The sequence below is a fragment of the Telopea speciosissima genome, chromosome 6 (genome assembly GCF_018873765.1).
Source record: "Telopea speciosissima isolate NSW1024214 ecotype Mountain lineage chromosome 6, Tspe_v1, whole genome shotgun sequence".
Classification (NCBI taxonomy): domain Eukaryota; kingdom Viridiplantae; phylum Streptophyta; class Magnoliopsida; order Proteales; family Proteaceae; genus Telopea; species Telopea speciosissima.
In genome coordinates this window covers 32038683-32058206 of record NC_057921.1, presented here as the reverse complement: position 1 = coordinate 32058206, position 19524 = coordinate 32038683, and the positions used below count along the sequence as shown (strand labels likewise).

Sequence of the window (19524 nt, the reverse complement as noted above, 5' to 3'; positions counted from 1 at the left end):
TATGCCCTAAGATTTTACACATAAATGTGCTCATCAGATAGGAGAGAGAATACCTGGGGTTTATATAGTACATTATACTGTGGACAGTGCAATTGCATAGGGCTATAATCCATCTTCTGGCAGGTATGTAGGAGGTCATCCTCGGGGGTTCAACTACTGGAGTGACGCTCTACAGGGTGTTTATATGCAATTTGGATACTCTACTGCCGAGCTGCCCAGTAGGATCGTGCTACCCAGACACAGTGTTACGCGTAATGTCTTCCTGACCCCTACCCAAACCCCTTGCCCGAGTGGGGATAAGGCGGTCATTACGTGCAGCATGGTCTTGCCGGGTAGCTCGACAGTGGAGGATCTGGATCCAAGAAGTTTGGCCCGAGGTCCCTGTCCTTCATTCAAAAATTTCAGCCAGTTAGGGGTAGGCTTGACATTTCTCTCCGCCTTACAAAAATTTCATCCTCGAAATTGGCTTACCTTGTAATTTATATAGTTGGGGGTACTTTTCCCACATTTCCTCTTTGCGTTCCCACGATGCTTCCTCTATGGAACAATTTTCCCCATTGAACCTTGACGAATGCGACTGTACGGTTTTGGAGGTTATGTTCTTTTCTGTCCAATATCTCCATAGTCTATTTTTTATAGGTCATAGCTGCATCCAATTGTTCAGGTTTAGCAGAGAGAACGTGTGCTGGGTTGTTGATGTACTTCTTTAGCATCGACACATAGAAAACATCATGGATGCCTTACAAGGATGGCGGTAATGCCAGTCGATATGCTACGGGTCCTACTCTATTGAGGACTTCGTAAGGACCAACAAGTCTTGGGCTCAGTTTTCCCTTCTTGTTGAAGCGTAGCAATCCCTTCGTTGGAGATACTCAGAGAAATACCTTCTCTCTGACCCTAAATTCAATATTCTTTCTCTGATTGTCGGCATAACTTTTCTATCTTGATTGGGCTGCTTTAATGTTTTCTCTAATGATATTCACTTGCTTATAGGTTGCCTGTATCATTTCAGACCCAAGATATTTTCGTTCTCCAACTTCGTCCCAATACAACGGGGTCTGGCATTTCCGAGCATAAAGAGCTTCATATGGTGCCATGCCAATGGTGGAGTGGTAGCTATTGTTATATGCAAATTCCACCAAGGATATGTTGGCATCCCAACTGTCGTTCATTTTTAATATACAGGCTCTAAGCATGTCCTCCAGAGTTTGGATTGTTCTTTCGAACTATCTGTCCATCTACGGATGGAAAGTCGTGCTGAGATCCCAGTGCCTGTTGTAGACTCTTCCAAAATCTTGAGGTAAATCGGGGATCCCTATCAGATACAATGCTGAAAGGTACACCATGTAAGCGGACTATATTCTCAATGTATAGTTGGGTGAGCTTTTCCATTGAATAGTTTATTCTGATGGAAATGAAATGAGTTGCTTTAGTCAATTCGTCTATAATCACCCATATTGTATTCATTCCTTTCCTGTGTTGGGTAAATTGGTTACAAAATCCATGGTAATTCTTTTTCATTTCCATTTGAGAATAGGGAGTGGCTGCAACAATCCATATGTCGGTGTCTCTCCACCTTTATTTGTTGGCAGTTGAGGCATTCGAACACATATATAGCTATGGTTTGCTTCATCCCAATCCACCAATAGTACTTCTTCAGATCCTTATACATCTTTGTGCTTTCGGGGTGAACTGAATAGGGTGAATTATGCGCCTCCTTAAGAATTTGGTCCTGCACCTCATAGTCGTCAGGCCCGCATAATCTGTCTCTGAATTTTAATACCCCATCATGGGCCAATGAGAAGTCTAGGTCCTTATGGACACCATGCTGCACTTCCCAAATTATCTTGGCTAGTTCGAGGTCAGAGGGCTGTTTTAATTATCTCTTCCTGGATTGACGATTGTATATCCATGGTTGCTAACTGCATTGTCACACCCCCATCCCTTGACTCAGGGAAATGTGATGGGAATACCCCTATATTCCACACCGAACAATAGGATCGACATACTTTACTATATTATGTATACTACCCGGCTTCTCATTCAATGATTAAGAAGAAATCAGAGTTATGGCAGAAAAATATAAACATAACAATCACAATTGATTAGGAGTTCTATGTGATATCTTACAAGTAAATTAAATAGTTTAACTCAAATATCTCAATTCACAAGTACGAGGTATCCAAATCAAGTTCGAACCCCAGGCTTAAACTAATAACCCTCATGGGTGCACTCATCGCAAAGATAGTCCGACGTTGGCTCCTACTCTGGCTGAGCACCCTAAGCCTCAAAGTCCTCGTCCAAGGGTAACGTCGAATCTCCCCCAATAGTGTCTGCTACCCTTGTATCCAAATCTAAAAACAAGGTTCCCGAGGGATGAGCTTACAAAGCCCAGCGAGCGATCAAACCATTCACAATATATTTCAATAGATACACCACCTTTTTTTTTGGTAAAGGGCAATAGATACACCACCAATGCATGCAAAAATATGCTCATCACATATGATGCATGAATGCTCTTGCCTAATTCCCCACCTAGCAATAACATTCTAAGTCAGGTCAAGTACTACAATAACATGGGCAGCATCGTCGACAAACGGTACCGTAAACGGATGGCAATAAACAGTGCCATAAACGGATGACAATAACGATGCCATAAATGGATGACAATAACGGTGCCATAAACGGATGACAATAACGGTGCCATAGAAACGGATGGTATTTCGACCATGTCAACCCCATGTTACCAAGGAAACCCGCAAGACCGGACCCACTCACCGAGTTGTCCGCGAGCCTCAAATACAAACCCCATCCTGGCATCACCGAAATATGGCAATGATTTCACGGTAGGCTACCCCAAAATACAATCGGGACCCATGGGTTTGCCCAACACCTACACCCCTGTCGGAAGGGTTGTAGTACTGGATACATCCCTTCCTAGCCAACAAACAACTATTGAATGCATTATTTATAATTACAATTCCACATTGTGCGAGGGTAGTCTGGAGATCGAGTCCATAGTGCCTAATCTGGAGGTCACTATTCTCTCATCTCTCCAGCTTACACCCACACCAAATAACAATACGGCGGGTGTGATACCGAAATAATGGTCGACCAGTCACCACCCGAATCAATTCCATAAATCAATCAATATAAAGAATTATATATGTAAAACATCCTACAATATACATATCTCCTTCTCAATATTATCAAATGCATAGCTGATCATGTTCCCTTACATATAAAGTCCGATTCCATTAATTAAACATGTTAAAGATGAAGCAATCATGCGTATCGTACACACAGCCAATCAACATGCACACCTAGCTTGATGCCTAATGAGAAACACGCTGTAAAATAATTCAAGTGTTCGATCCACTCATAATCGTTGAAGCATAGGTAATCTTATCTTCTATGTAGTGTATGATCCTCCCGTACACATACGCTAGCCTAGTATATCATCATACAAGTGTACAGTAGGTGAGAGAGAGTCAGTGTCCAAGGTCTAGAGTCAAAACTCCAATTCAGTACCAATTTGGCCTAGACAGATCATGCACCTGGCGGACTATGCAGGCAGTGTGACCTTCAAATAAAATAGGCGAGCTGTGCTCAATTTTACCTTGGAGGACAATGGCATTGTTCACCAGAGCCCCTAAGTACAAGAAATGGCTTGGATTGATTCCAAACCTTGGTTAATGGCCATGGGATCGGTTAGGACCTATGGGGTAATGTATTGGGTCTCCAAATGAGCCATTAAACCTGTACATTGGATCCTAATTAGGTCCCAAGGCATGGATTATGTGTTAAATGATCAAAACCTCAGAATGAAGGTCTATAAAAGGGGGTTTCATAGCATCTCAACCAAAGGCAAGGGAATGGGGTATTCAAGGGTTCCAAATGGTGCTTTAGCCATCCAATTAGATGAATAAACTAATTAAAAAAAGAAGCCCTATGATTTGGTAGGAGATTGGATGGATTTCAACATCAAGAATCCTCAAATTGAAGATTCTTCAAGAGGGTTGAAAATGGGTGATTCTAGGTCAATAGTTGATGTCTTTAACATCAAATAGAAAGGATAAAGAATTTAGATAAAGAAGCCCCAAGATCTGAAGTAATATTGATCATTAACTCATCTAAACCTAAGAGAAAGCAATAGAAATAGAGAGGGAAAGGGTTGCTTACAATGGGGAATCAATGGAACAGCAGAAGGGAGGTGTTCTTGAGCTTGGAGTGGATCAATCTTCTTCTCCTCCGTGAGTTCCAAGGTTGGAATGGGTTCCAATGGTGCTGGAAAGAAGGTGGAGCTCACAAATAGTGCAAAGATGGATTTAGGATAGCATGGGAGTGATCCTCTTCCTTCTTTTTTCTTCTTTCTCCTTCTTCTTCCTCCTTCTCTCTTTCCTTCTTGCTCCCCACATTCTCTCTCCTCTCTCAGGTGTTGGAGAAGGGAGAAATGAGAGGGGGCTGTAGTTTCCACCTATTTTGATAAGGATTCAAAGGTGTGTCTGGTTGGGGGTTTATTTGGGGCTTGAAATGGGTTTTAAAACACAATAGAATCCAAATAGCTCTTAGGTTAGTGTTCTTATGGTTTAGTTAGGCCATATGGGCCACAAATAGTCTAAAATAAGCAAGGGTTAAGCCCTGGGTCAAGGCCAGATGAAACTAGATTGAAATAACATGATTTTCGTACAAGGCGGATGATGTAGTGGTGGACTGTGTGCATCGTCTGCCAGTTTCCTAGGCATGAGCCGTCGGGCAAAATACAGCAGACCTCCGCCCACTGTTTTGGCCATAACTTGGTCGATACATAACAAAATGATGCGATTCGAAATGCATTGTAAATTAGACTTAAAGGGCTACATTTTTCATGAAGAAACAATTGATCAAATAAAAAGGAAAGGACATAGAAATTGGGTTCAAATACGGTTGTAGTGCATTGACAGCAGACCAGGATTTGAATTGACTCCGACGATGTTGTCTATTTCGAGGATGTTAAGGTAACGATTTAAAATGGGTTCTAATTGGGGTTGTTATACATGAAGGGAGGACATGAAAGAGCATCAATAATACACATAGAAGCTAAGGTAATGATCAAGAACCAAATCGGGTCAAATGAGCAAACTACAAGGTACAAGGTCTAAATCTAAAGCTTGCCTAGTCAAGGTCTTCCTTAGAGACTTCGAAGGACTGTACAAGCTATGCAACAACACATACACAAGTATTATTAGTACGAGTTCATGGGTGTAACATTCCCCACACTTTATAAGAATTTCATCCTCGAAATTGGCTTATCGGATGGGTTGAAGAATTATGGGAACATCACCCGTAATTTGACCTCAAATCCCCGAGTCGCTTCCTTGTCGGAAAGACTATCCTAAAGTACCTTCACCTAGGTAAAGGGGTGGTTGCGACGGTGGAGATTCCTTTGGTTCAAGATCTTGGCTGGTTGTTTCACTAGAGTTAAGTAGGCAGTAAGTTTAGTCTGGGAGGTACTTCCGCAATGTTGATACATGGACGATATCGCGGACACTGCCAATGATGGGGTAGTGTCAAACTATAAGCCTCTTACTAGCTGTGTGCCAAAACCTCATATGACCAAAAGAATCTCGGGTTCAACATTCCTATCTTTCGAAACCTCACCACTCATTTGGCGGGTGATACCCAAAGAAAACTTCATCTCCAACTATAAACTCTAAATCCCTACACCGGACATCGGCGTAACTCTTCTGTCTCGACTGAGCCACCTTGCTCACCACGGTGTCTTGGGTCATCTCTGGTCCCAATAAATGCCGATTACCAGCCTCATCCCAATTTACTTCTTTAGGAGGATGGACGACTGGTTGACTAGTCCACGACACACCCGAGGAGGTTCCTCAAGTATCCTAGGGTATGATACTCAAGTATTCAATCAATTCCAATTGACCCGGGATTTTCTCTAGTACACTTCACATGTATCTCAGGTGAAGTTACCTACCATCACTTACCCGAAAGGGCTTCAAGTACTCCCTATGGTCTTTTTCCCATTACCACACATACATAAGCAGTTGTCATTACTTTCAATCGACCTCTTGACTATAACATCTCATGCATCACTGGTGTAAACAGTCACCGAGGCAATACCCACTATGAAAGTTCAAATTAGCCCCTGATTTTGGGTGCGATAAGAAATTTTGCCCCCAAAATTTGGTGTTTGCAAAGCTTTGGATAGGTGGGGATTCTTACACACACAAAAAAAAAAAAACAGCTTGGCTAGTTGGTTTGGGCAGGACAGTCTTGATCCCATTACGCATGTGGCCCACATCAAATTCAAGATCAATTCGGTTTTGCGTGATAGAAAAACTCATAATCCTTAAATTTTGAACTTGTACTTCTAAAATTTAAAGGTCTAAACCCAGTATACCTCTCCTAATACAATAAACCTTAGTCTAGGGCCACATAACATGAATTCACATTACATGTAGTCTACATGGCATTTCTATAATAACTTCCACGTCCGATTTTCCACTACTCAACTCAACTTTAGAATATATTAGAATATTGATGGAATCCTTGTGGATTTCACTCCTCTTGCCATACAAGTAGTGACGCCAAATCTTTAATGCAAAAACAACTGCCGCCAACTCAAGGTCGTGAGTGGGGTAGTTTTTCTCGTAGTTCTTCAACTGTCTTGAGGTGTAAGCCACAACCTTTTTGTTTTGCATCAATATGCATCCCAATCCCAGTCTTGAAGCATCACTGTAGACAGTCATCCCTCCTGTGCCATTAGGTAGTGTCAAGACTGGTGCCTCGAGGCGTACTCCTTCAACTTCTGTTTCAACTCTTGGAAACTCTTCTCACATTCCTCAGACCAAACAAATTTCACTCCTTTTTGGGTCAATTTGGTCATGGGGGATGATATGCGTGAGAAGTTCTTGATAAAGCGCCGATAATAACCAGCCAATCCTAGAAAACTACGGATCTCTCCCGTATTCTTTGATGCTTCCCATTCCATTACAGTCTTTACCTTACTTGGATCAACTTTGATTCCTTCAGCTGAAACCACATGGTCTAGGAAGGCCACTTGTGAGAGCCAAAACTCACACTTGCTATATTTTGCATACAACTTCTTCTCTCTCAACTGTTGCAATACCATCCTAAGATGTACCGCATGCTCCTCCTCAGATTTTGAGTAAACCAAGATGTCATCAATAAACACAATCACATACTTGTCTAGCACATCTTGGAATACCCGGTTCATCAACTCCATAAACGCAGCTAGAGCATTTGTTAAATCAAAAGACATCACTATAACTCGTAGTGAAAATAGCATGATCGGAATGTTATCTTATTAATGTCACTCTCTTTAATCTTCAATTGGTGATACCCAGACTTCAAGTCTATCTTGGAGAATACTCTAGCTCCCTGAAGCTTATCAAACAAATCATCTAGGTAGTGGATACTCATGCTCTCATCCTTCTTCTTGACGAAGAGGACCAGTGCTCCCCATGGAGACACACTAGGATGGATGAAGCCCATCTTCAATAAATCTTGCAACTGTTCTTGCAACTCCTTCAATTCGGTTGGAGCCATCTTGTAAGGGGCTTTAAATACCGGTGCCACTCCATATAGTAAGTCAATGGCAAACTCAGTTTCTCTGTCAGGAGGTAACTCCGTCAAATCATCTGAAAACACACCTAGAAAGTCTTTCATGAACCTCAACTCTTCTAGTGACTTCTAGCCTATGTGTCAATTACCAATGCTAGGTAGCATTCACATCCTTGATCGATAAGTCTCTTGGCTTGAAGAGTCGAAATTACAAGCCTCTTGGATTTCTTCTTTCTATCACCTTTGAATACAAACTCTTCCCCATCGGTGGGTTTGAAAACAATTTGTTGTTCCATACATGCTAAATTTACTTTATAGGCAGGCAACCAATCAATACCCAAAATTGCATCGAAGTCCTTTATGTCCAACTCCACAAGGTGTGCATTCATATCTCGAACACTAATCCATACGGGACATGGTTCATAAACTGTGTCTAAGCCAACCACACCTCCCGTAGGTGTACTAACCGCTTATCCTTGCACTAGACTCTTCGGGCTAATACTCAACTTCTTGGCAAAAGAAGAGGATATAAAAGAATGCGATGCTCCCGAGTCAAAGAGAACTTACGCAGGTATATAAGCAATAGAAACGATACCTGTTACAATTATATCATACCATCACGCATGCGTGAAATGACATGATGCAAAATGTTAACTCAAGTAGTTCAAAGTCAAGGTGTTATCTGTCAACACTCCAGGTGTTGCCTCTGCCTCGGCATTAGTTATAATGTATGCTTGGGTTGGGATTCTATACCCCGTGTCGGCACAAGGAGTTTGCCAACCGGTTTGGAATGAGATGCCTGCAAAGCTAAAGGCTAAGCCATAGTCTGTGACACCTAAGGCTTAGACAGAGGGCAAGCCCTGGAGATATGCCCATGCTTGTTACAATTGTAACACCGTACAGTACCACCAGTAGGTAGGGAAGAAGCTGCAGACTGAGCAGGCTGCGCAGGTTGAGTTGAATCTGCACGCTTGCAATAGGTAGGAGCATAACTCGAGTACTATGCTCGAGGAAACTTGTTCGGTTTGGGCTAAATGATGTCGTGTCCGTCCTCTTGCCATGACTAGATTGAGCAAGGTAAGAGTTTCCCTATTTGTCCTCAATGGACTTAGCTACTTGAACCATCTTAGCATAGGTTTGGGGCCTATGAGATACTAAAATCGAGCTTATTCTCGGCCTTAAACCTTTCTCAATCCTCTTGCCCTTTTTGACATCGTCCTTCAAATGAATAGGAGCAAAACGGAGCAGCTACTCAAACTTCTGCTGGTACTGAAGGACTGGTTTGGATCCTTGAGAGACATCTATGAACTCCGCCGCTTTCCTTTCTCAGTAACTCTCCTAAAAGTAATTTTCAAAGAAGGCCTCCTTGAACTGTTCCCATGTAAGGTTAGGATGGGTAACAATAAGATTAGGCTCTGTAGATCTCCACTAATTATCCGCTTCGACTTTCAACATGTAGGAGGCATGCAATCTTTGGTACAATCAATCATTGTGAAGGTCTTCTCCATTTCCCAGACCCACACTATCGGGTGCAATGGATCTTTGTTTACCCTGGTAAACTCCATGGGTCTTATCTTTTGAAACCCCTTAGTAATCTTTGTAGCACCTACTTATACTTTTTCATGTCTATTCTATACGATGTTATTCAGGTTATGTCAGCCTTGGACAGCCTAACCATGTAAAATTAATTTCTACCTAATGTAATTTTAATTTCAATCATCAACATGTCTCTACCTTAATTTCCTTATTTGTGTTTTTCAAAATTTTAATATTTCGAATCCTAACGCAAAATGGATCGAGATTGATCAGATCTGGTAGTGTACACGGCAGGGCAAAAGCTGCTTTGATACCATTCTGTCACACCCCCATCCCTCGACACAGGAAAATATGATGGAAATACCCCTGTATTCCACACCGAACAACAGGATCGACATACTTTGTTGTGTCATGTATACTATCCGGCTTCTCATTTAATGAATAACAAGAAATCAGAGTTATAGAGGAAGAATATAAACATAACGATCACAATTGATTAGGAGTTCTATGTGATATCTTATAAGTAAATTAAACAGTTTAACTTAAATATCTCAATTCACAAGTACGAGGTCTCCAAATCAAGTTCGGACCCCAGGCTCAAACTAATAACCCTCTTGGATGCACTCGTCGCAAAGACAGTTCGACATCAGCTCTGACTCTGGCTGAGTGCCCCAACCCTCAAAGTCCTCGCCCAAGGGTAACGTCGAATCTCCCCCAATAGTGTCCATTGCTCCTATATCCACATCTAAAAATAAGGTTCCTGAGGGATGAGCTTACAAAGCCCAGTGAGTGATCAAACCATTCATAATATATTTCAATAGATACACCACCAATCATGCTAAAGTATTCTCATCACATATATATGAATGCTCTTACCCAATTCCCCACCTAGCAATAACATTCTAAGTCAGGTCGAGTACTATAATAACATGGGCAGCATCGTCAGCAAACGATACCATAAACGGATGGCAATAACGGTGCCATAAACGGATGACAATAATGGTGCCATAAATGGATGACAATAACAGTGCCATAGAAATGGATGGTATTCCAACCATGTCAACCCCATGTTACTAAGAAAACCCGCGAGATCGGACCCACTCACTGAGTTATCCACAAGCCCCCAATACAAACCCCGTCCTGGCGTCACAGAAATATGGCGATGACTTCGCGGTGGGCTACCCTAAAATACGATCGGGACCCATGGGTTTGCCCGACACCTACACCCTTGTCGGAAGGGTCGTAGTACTGGGTACATCCCTTCCTAGCCAACAGACAATTATTGAATGCATTATTTATAATTACAATCCAACACTATGCGAGTGTAGCCTGGAGATAGAGTCCATAGTGCCTAATCTGGAGCTCACTATTCTCTCGTCTCTCCAGCTTACATCCACACCAAATAACAATACGGCGAGTGTGATACCGAAATAGTGGTCGGCCGATCACTACCCGAATCAATTCCATAAATCAATCGATATAAAGAATATATATGTTAAACATCTTACAATATACATATCTCCTTCTCAATATTATCAAATGCATAGCTGATCATGTTCCCTTACATATAAAGTCTGATTCCATTAATTAAACATGTTAAAGATGAAGCAATCATGCATATCATACACACAGCCAATCAACATGCACACCTAGCTTGATGACTAATGAGAAACACGCAGTAAAATAGTTCAAGTGTTCAATCCACTCATAATCAATGAAGCATAGGTAATCTTATCTTCAGTGTAGTATATGGTCCTCCCATATGCGTACGCTAGCCTAGCATGTCATCATATAAGTGTACAGTAAGTGAGAGAGTGTCAGTGTCCAAGGTCTGAAGTCAAAACTCCAATTCAGTACCACTTTGGCCTTGGCGGATGATGGCATCATCCACTAGTCTGATGGACTGTGCAGGCAGTGTGGCCTTTAACTAAAACAGGCAGGCTATGCTCAATTTTACCCTGGCGGACGATCGTCCATCATCCGCCAGCTGTATCGTCCTCCAAAGCCCAAAAGTGTAGGAAATGGCTTAAATTGATTCCAAACCTTAGTTAATGGCCATAGGATCGGTTAGGACCTATGGGTATCACACCCCTACCCCAATAAGGGATAAAATATTATAAAAAGGATATGACTAGAATGCCTCCCAACATCCTAATCACCACCGGGATCCCGATGTAGTGGCTTACCTCACAATCACACAGTCGAGAATCAGGACTAATATCAAAATAGAGGAAGACTCAAAATAAATACCGTTGATTCTCATTTAGGGAAATAACTACAGTGATATTACATATACAAAGGTTATCTTTGAGTACAATACTTAGTCTGAAAGTTACTACATTAAAAGATGATTTGAAATACAAAGAAAAGGAGAACATTACATCAAAATGCAGCAACACATGCAATCATGAAATAGAGAAAATAATTAAAATATCGACATCCATAATCCAGCATTCGCCTCCGTATCGATCAAGTCCTCCATCGCACCTCGATATAGTACTACCTGCATCACAATCCAAAAAGAAGGGTTCCCCGAGGGGTGAGCTTCCACTAGCCCAATGAGCAAGAAATTGAACCACACACACAATAATATGGGACTACAAGCCGAACCTGATGAGCAAACATCCTTGACGTCTCATACCACCAATGATGACTCGTACATCAGATCCGATTTACAGTCATGCAACATATGCAACAATATGATATGTAATATGATTAATGATGATGATGATGATGATGATGATGATGATGATGATGAGATGTGATGTATGCATGTATGCTATGCTGTGTAGAGTACTGGAATTGTATCCCTGGTACCAGAACTTACCCTCGATCTCCAACGATACAACACCATTAATCTACGACATAGAGAGTCATATCTCTAGTACTAGAATTTATCATTGATCCCCAATGATATAACCCTAACTACGTCAGTGAAAGCTTGTCGATCCCGGAACACACCATCGTTCTCCCAGCAAGCCTCTAATAATCCCAATCGTGGTACCGGAACACACCCTTGATCCCCGGGCTGGATTACCAATAAGGCAATCACGATGTAGGAACTTACACATTTACCACCCGTGTCCGTTTAACAGAAAATTACAAATGTAATATTGTGCAAAATGCTATATAAATCTATCATATCGAGAGGTATTCCGGGTGCATCAACATCCCATTCCATTTATCACCCGGGTACCAGCATGACACGACACATAACAAGCCAAATATAATACATGATGAGAATATTAAACAACCACATTATCATTTCATCCACTTTCAACACAATCATAACGTATATCCATCAATCAACATATACATGAACATAATCATAGGTAAATAATGTAAATATGCATTATGCATAAAATATGACAAGTAACTTGATTGCAAATGAAACATATCATATAAACATCGAATCAATCCATGAACAAACAAAGTCCAACCCCCACTCACTGTTTGTTTGCTTGTCGTTTGATGTGTTTAGTAAGATTTGCCTTGGTGCACTTACTCCCGTACCAGTTAGAAAGTCTGAGGATGCGTGAGGATATTGTTAGAAGTGTACAGGTGGGTCCTATAAGGGGTCCCAACAATTTATTTGAAGTCTGGGTCAAGACAGCAGGGGCGGATGCAGGAACGGAGGTAGTCAGGTGAGTCCGATCGTGGATCCGTCTAGGCCATACCCAGAAAGTACATGGAACGGATTCACGGGCAGATATAGAATGTGAATCCGCTCGTGCATCCATCCAAACCCTGAGATTTTTTGGAGAGCGAGCTGAGCTACGGGCAAATTTACTAAGTGGGTCCGCTCGTGGCTCCGCCCGGGTTACACAACTAGGTTATACCGAATGGATTGATGGACGAATACACGACAGTGGATCCACTTATGGATCCGTCGACATTCTTTTGAAATCTAAGAGGATTTTCACCTTCAGTCCTTCATCCATGGAACCATAGAGGTCCTAGGGTTGGGAGGTGAGTCCAATCCTTTGTTGGAGATCCAAAATACATAGTCCTTTATAGGACTTAGAGGATACAAGGGATTGGATCCAACTCCAAGGTTTTCCCCAAGTGTTACTATTGTTAAGTTTGACTGAATACAACACAACTTCCTAAGTCAATCACTTTCAATTTTCATCCCTATAGGTGATATGGCTTTTAGGACCCTAAAAGGATCACTTCAAGGTCCAACAAGACCACCAAGGCTTAGTCTAAGCATTAGTCTTGGGATTCACGGGTTTGGAATCACTTTAGGATTTTTCAATTCTAGGATGAGGTCACAAGTCCCTTAGGACAACAAAGAGGTTTTGATGGCATCAAGGGTAGAACTTGGTACCACAATAGGTAAATTAATTAATATATTTAGGGGGCCACTTTAGCTAGTAATTAACCCCCAAAAATATTTACTAAGTCTTACATAAGAAGCCACAATGTGGGCGAAGTCACCGGATTACAATCATGTTCCTAAGTTGCTGTCAAAACATATCAGCTAGATTTGGGCCCACTTTTGAGTATCTTTTATTTAGATTGGGTCCATGGTTCCTTCATGGAAAATGTAGCCCATTGAGTCTATTTTACAATGAAATTGAATAAAATTGATACAATATGTATAGACAAAGTTATGGCCAAAATACTGAACAGTGGTCATGCTATAAACAACAGGCGGATTCATGAACTGATTCTGTTGTATGAGTCCGTCTGTGCATCCGTTGGCACCCTGAGGCACACCCGAGAAAGGGCAGATCCACAGGAGGATGCATGATTGTGAGTCTGCTACTAAGTCCGCTCGCAGTAGGAATGGATTTTTCAAGTCCAAACTGCATCCAAATTGATCCCCAATGCCCCCAATGGCTTCAAGGGCTTGTAGGGATGATTCCTAAAGTTAATTAGGGTCCTAATAACCCTAATGACAAAATGCATTAAGGCATCTATGGTTTATATCCACTTCCTCAACCCAAACTTGGGTTTTTGGGTAAAAATTTAGGTTTTCATGGCTTGGGTTGAATGGCACTTCAAAGAGAGGTGCAAGGGTATGCAAAGGCATCCCAAAGGGACTACAATCATCCCTCCAACAAGAGCATTGGGTCCTAACTGGAACCTGTCAGTCAACTGGGTCAACTGAGGTTTGCTGGAGTGGTGTTGTCATTGTTGGCAACCTTTTTATCCATATTGGTGATGCGGCAGTGGTATTTGATGAGCTAGAAGAGCTGAACTGGTAAAATAGTCACCTACATGGCTATAAGGGTATTTTGGTCATTTGGCAGGGTTATAGGGGTACCCGCATGTGAAGAACACCATTTAACAGCATATTAAGTTCTTATATAGTGTTTGAAAAAGGGGCAAAGCAGTAGGTGAAGGTTTCATATTGTTAAAATTGGGATTTCATAGGTTCATGCAATGGCAATGACTTTAATGGCATTTCTAGGTGAAGTGGTCTTCATGAAAAATAAAGTTCGTTGAGTCACAGTTCCAACGCAAATGGTCTCGTATCATTTCAGTGTCGGATGAGAATGTTATAGATTTTTCTGTGTCGATGCGTAAAAATGGAGCAAATCTGGCATAGGCAAAAAGTTTTATACTTAGCCAATTTTTTGGTCATTTTTTTTGAAGTGCTACTGTCAACAGAGGTGTCCCATTGTTTTATAAGTTACAGAATCATGGTGGTCATTGGATGTTGTTCATCACGAGCTCTCTGATTGGCTTGCCCTTGATGGTGCACGGTGCTATGCGATACACCATAACATTGTTCCTTAAGAGAATAGTACGGTTGTTGAAGTTTGAATTTTGTTTTGGGTAAGTGCTGTACAACTGTCACAATTTTTGGAAAGTAATTTCTCGGCAAATCTTGAAACCCAAGTTGTGCCTTGCCGATTGTAACAAATATTTTTGGATATTACAAATTCATCCTCCACTTGCCATTTTTGTATCTTTCAACTTTGGAAGGCAATATCTCTCTCATTCGGAGTCCAAATCAGTTGCCGTTTTTTTTAAAGTGCATATTTTTTCAAGGAGAACACACTGGAAATGTGAGAAATAGCAGAAAAATTACAAAAACGTCAAAAACAAAGAAAAACCTTGCTTGAACAATCGAAGATGCTACTTTGAATATTGGAGATCGTGCACGACATCAGGCAGGCTTCGAGCAGTGGGTTAGTCATGGGATTACTCAGGGAGAGGTAATCTTTTGTTTCACAAGTCCTATTTGATATTTAGGGTTTGATTCATGTTGAAAGAATCCTAATTTTTGTTCATGTTATTGGGAGGGACTTGTAATTGAATTTTTATATTCATATTGTAATTCCATTCAAGTTAGGGCTTAATTGGATTGAGATTGTAGCCCCAGATTTCATTGTTGCGGAGTCAGAACCAGGTGTTGTAGCACCTGGGCTATTATAGTAGTCGAATTTGAGTTGAGTATTTGAGGAAATATGAAATCCGTACGGGTATTTCTCCATGGATGTAGGCAGCTTGGTCAAACTAAGTATATTTGGTGTACTGTGTGCTTGTTATTTTGTTTTTGTATTCTTAGAGTGTGTTTGCTATAGAGTGGTGGTGCATTGTCTGGTAGACCTAGCCACACAGTGGTTGTGAGGTGGATGTGCATGTGTGATTGGTAATTACGAGACTGCCCCGGTCAATCTTTGTGTGTGATTGTTATTGCTACGGGATTGAGTTTGGAAGAATTTTTTAAGGCACTGATTCACTCCCCTTTCAGTGCACTTGGGATTATCAAGTGGTATCAGAGCTAAGTTACCTAGTGAATTAAAGCTTAACAGCTTGGGACAGTGTGCTAAGAGAAAGAAGGATGGATAGCAACAGTAGTTATAGTCACAGCAAGGTACTACAGTTTGATGGAACAGGTTATGGTTTTTGGCGCATTAGGATGGAGACATATCTGAAATCATTGGGCTATGGTGTTTGGATGTCTGTGAAGAATGGATACAAAATTCCCACAGGTGATATAACTGATACAGTTGAACTCAAGAAGTATGAAAATAACTCTAAGGCTAAGAATGCACTTCTAAGTGCATTGGTCAACACTGAGTTTGCCAGAATTGTTGGATGTGAGACTACTAAAGAAGTGTGAGATAAGTTACAGAATATCCATGAAGGTGATGAGAAGATCAAAGAGACAAAACTACAACACTATAGGTCACTCTTTGATAATTTGAAGATGTCTGATGAAGATATAGTGAAGAGCTTTATGAGTAAAGTGAATGAAATTATAAACGCCGTCAGAAGTCTTGGTGAGGAAATCAAGGATGCAGTAGTAGTAAAGAAGATTCTCAGGTCCTTACCGGATCTCTATAACCCAAAGATGTCTGCTATAGAAGAGTCAAAGAACTTGAATGGGTTGAGTTTAGATGAATTGCATGGTATATTGACCGCATATAAAATAAGAATGGTGAAGCCTAAATCCACAGAGAAGGAGGTTGCATTTAAAGCCATAAAGAAGTTGAAAATTAAGCAAGAAAATGATAATGAAGATTCTAATGATGAGCTTATTGCTTACCTTGCTAGGAAATTCAAGAATGGTAAAGGTAGATACAAGGGAAAACTTCCCTTGAAGTGCTTTAATTATAGAGGTATAGGACATTTTGCCTCTCACTATCCAAAGAAGGGCAAAACAGTTGAGTCAGATGATAAAGACAGTCAATCCTTCAAGAACAGCTTTAAAAAAAAAAAGTTCATTTCAAAGAAGAATGACACCTTCAAGAAAAAGAGTTTGATGACAAAAGAAGATGACACCTCTTTAGAAGAATTAATAGAAGTTGAAGACTCTGAGGATGAACTAATGTTCATGGTCTTAGCAAGCAATGACCATCAAGAAGAGGAAGAAAAATCTGATAAGGATGAAGAATCAGAAGTTGAAGATCCGGAAACTATTTTTTATACTACCTTAAATGAGCTCAAGATAGAAAGAAAGAGAAGCAAGATGTTGGAGAAGCAGTTTGTAGAAGAAGGAGAAAAAATCAATCAACTAAAGCTCACCATTGAAGAAACACAGAAGATGACTGAAGATATTAGCATTAACTTATCTATGAAAGTTGATCAATGTGCCAAGCTTGAAGAAGAAATAGTAAAACTAAAGGTAGAACTTGAAATTTTGAATAATAAGGGCTATTTTACAGTTGCAAATACATCTCCAATAGTTACAACTGTGAATGACAAGGGCAAGGAGGTTTGTGTTCAAGAAACTGAAGAAGAACATGATCAAGCATCAAATGGTGCTAGCATGTTAGATGATCTCCTTAGTAGACAGACCTATCAATGATAAATCTGATCTTGGCTATGAGAATGGGAGTTCTTTAAAGAGAGTGAAGATAAATGGGAATGACACTGAACATAATCCAGTCAGGTTTGTTAGTGAGAAGAGAAGAGGTTCAAGGCCTATGAATTCTACTAGCAAGAAGGTTGATGAGGATAGGTTTACTACAGTATACTATCAGAGATCCAAAGACTACATGAAGAATATTTGGCAAACTCAAAGGTTCAATGGGTATTGTTATGGCTGCAACATGTATGGACACAGAGTAACAGAATGTAGAAGGAATGTCAAGCCTGCAGTTGTCAAAATGAAGAACAGGTTTGCACCATTGGTAGATCAGAATGTGGAATGTTTTAGATGCTACAAGCTTGGTCACATTGTAAGAAACTGTAAAACCTTGCTTCCCTCTCAAAGGCAGTCTATGAAGAAGGAGAAGAAATATCACACAAAGAACAAGAAGGTGTTCATAAAGAAGGAAGCCAAAAAATCCATCACTGTATCTGAAAAAGCAGTTTGGGTTGAGAAGAATATAGGAGAAGGCAACAAATCATTGATTGTTCAGACGACTTTTAAGGCTCAAAGAAGATCATCTCCATGGATTCTTGACCGTGGGTGTTCTACTCATATGACAGGTGAAAGAGATAGATTTTTAAATCTTGATAAAGTTGAAAGTGGCTCAGTTAGATTTGGGAACAATGATTGGGCCAAGATTGAAGGCAAGGGCACAGTCAACTTAGATCAAGGAAGAATAAAATCTGGTAGGGTGTTGTATGTGAGCGGGTTGAAACATAACCTTCTGAGTGTGAGTCAGATATGTGAACAAGAAAATGAGGTCTTATTTACGAAGGAAGGTTTTGAGATAAGGAAGACGAAAAATGGAAAGAAAGTGGCTCATGGTTCCAGGACAGATGGGAATTTGTATGTTCTTTCAGAGAGCAATGATGACAGTTGCATGATTAGTCAGGAGAATGAAACCACACTTTGGCACAAAAGACTTGGGCATATAAATTTCAAAAACTTAATCAAGTTGAGAAAGAACAATGGTGTTAGGGATCTTCCAAAAATCAAGAACCTCACAAATCATGTTTGTGGACCATGTCAGAAGGGTAAGCAAACAAGGGCTATATACAAGTCAAAGGAGCACTATGCTAGTAAGCCTTTAGACTTAATTCATACAGATTTGTGTGGACCAATGAGGACTCAAGCAATTGGAGGAGAGAAATATTTCATGTTACTTATTGATGAATACTCAAGGATGACATGGGTCTTTTTCCTCAAGGACAAAATTGAAGCCTTACACTGCCTCAAGATGTTCAAGAAAATGGTTGAGAATGAGACTGGCAAAACAATTAAGTACATCAGATCTAACCAAGGAAAGGAGTTCACATAGAATGCTTTCACAGAATTTTGTAATGAACATGGCATACGAATTCAGCATTCGGCAGCAAGAACCCCTCAACAAAATGAGGTAGTTGAAAGGAAAAATAGGACAGTTCAAGGAATGGCTAGGGCAATGCTTACAGATAATAATATTCCAAAACATTTTTGGAGAGAAGCCATCTATACAGCTGTCTACACTGGCAACAGGTGCTTGTTGAGATCACAAGAATCCAAGACTCCATATGAATTATGGTTTAATAGAAGAGCCATAGTAAAACACTTTAGGGTATTTGGTAGTCGTTGCTTCATTAAAAGAAAGGAAGACAACCTTGAAAAATTTGACGATAGAGCAGATGAAGGGATTTTCTTAGGGTATTCCTCAAAAAGCAAGACTTACAAATGTTTCAATAAGAGGTTGGGGAAAGTTGTGGAGAGTTCAGATGTGAAGATTGATGAAACATTACCCCACTCTAAACCAGTAGTGTTAGAAGAACAAACTTTTAAAGAGGTTGATGATGATGCGACAGTAAATGATGAAGTTGTGGAAGTTCAAAAGCATGAGGATGCAGACACAAATGCCCATGAGATTGATACAGTAACTGAGAGAGATGGAAGACCTAGTTTTGAAAAGTGGCAAAAAGTGCATCTCCCAAATCAAGTCATCGGAGATCCTAAAGCGAGTATGCAGACAAGAAAAATGAAGGCCATTACATATTCACTATTATCACAGGTGGAACCCAAGTCCGTTTATGAAGCAAGCA

The 19524-nt window shown here is 40.6% G+C and overlaps 1 protein-coding gene across 1 annotated transcript; it reads left to right on the top strand.

Moving 5' to 3' along the window:
* The first annotated feature begins 16288 nt into the window (after positions 1-16288).
* LOC122665624 lies at positions 16289-18773 on the top strand. Its single transcript, XM_043861776.1, has 3 exons — positions 16289-16655; positions 16926-17296; positions 17430-18773. The coding sequence occupies exons 1-3, from the start codon at positions 16289-16291 to the stop codon at positions 18771-18773; spliced, it is 2082 nt and encodes a 693-aa protein (XP_043717711.1).
* Positions 18774-19524: the final 751 nt, after the last annotated feature.

Coding starts and splice junctions, on each gene's coding strand:
- LOC122665624 (XM_043861776.1), top strand. CDS start 16,289: ATGTCTGATGAAGATATAGTGAAGAGCTTTATGAGTAAAGTGAATGAA. Junction 16,656..16,925: donor GAAATTCAAGAATGGTAAAG/GTAGATACAAGG, acceptor TCATGGTCTTAG/CAAGCAATGACCATCAAGAA. Junction 17,297..17,429: donor TGAATGACAAGGGCAAGGAG/GTTTGTGTTCAA, acceptor AGTTCTTTAAAG/AGAGTGAAGATAAATGGGAA.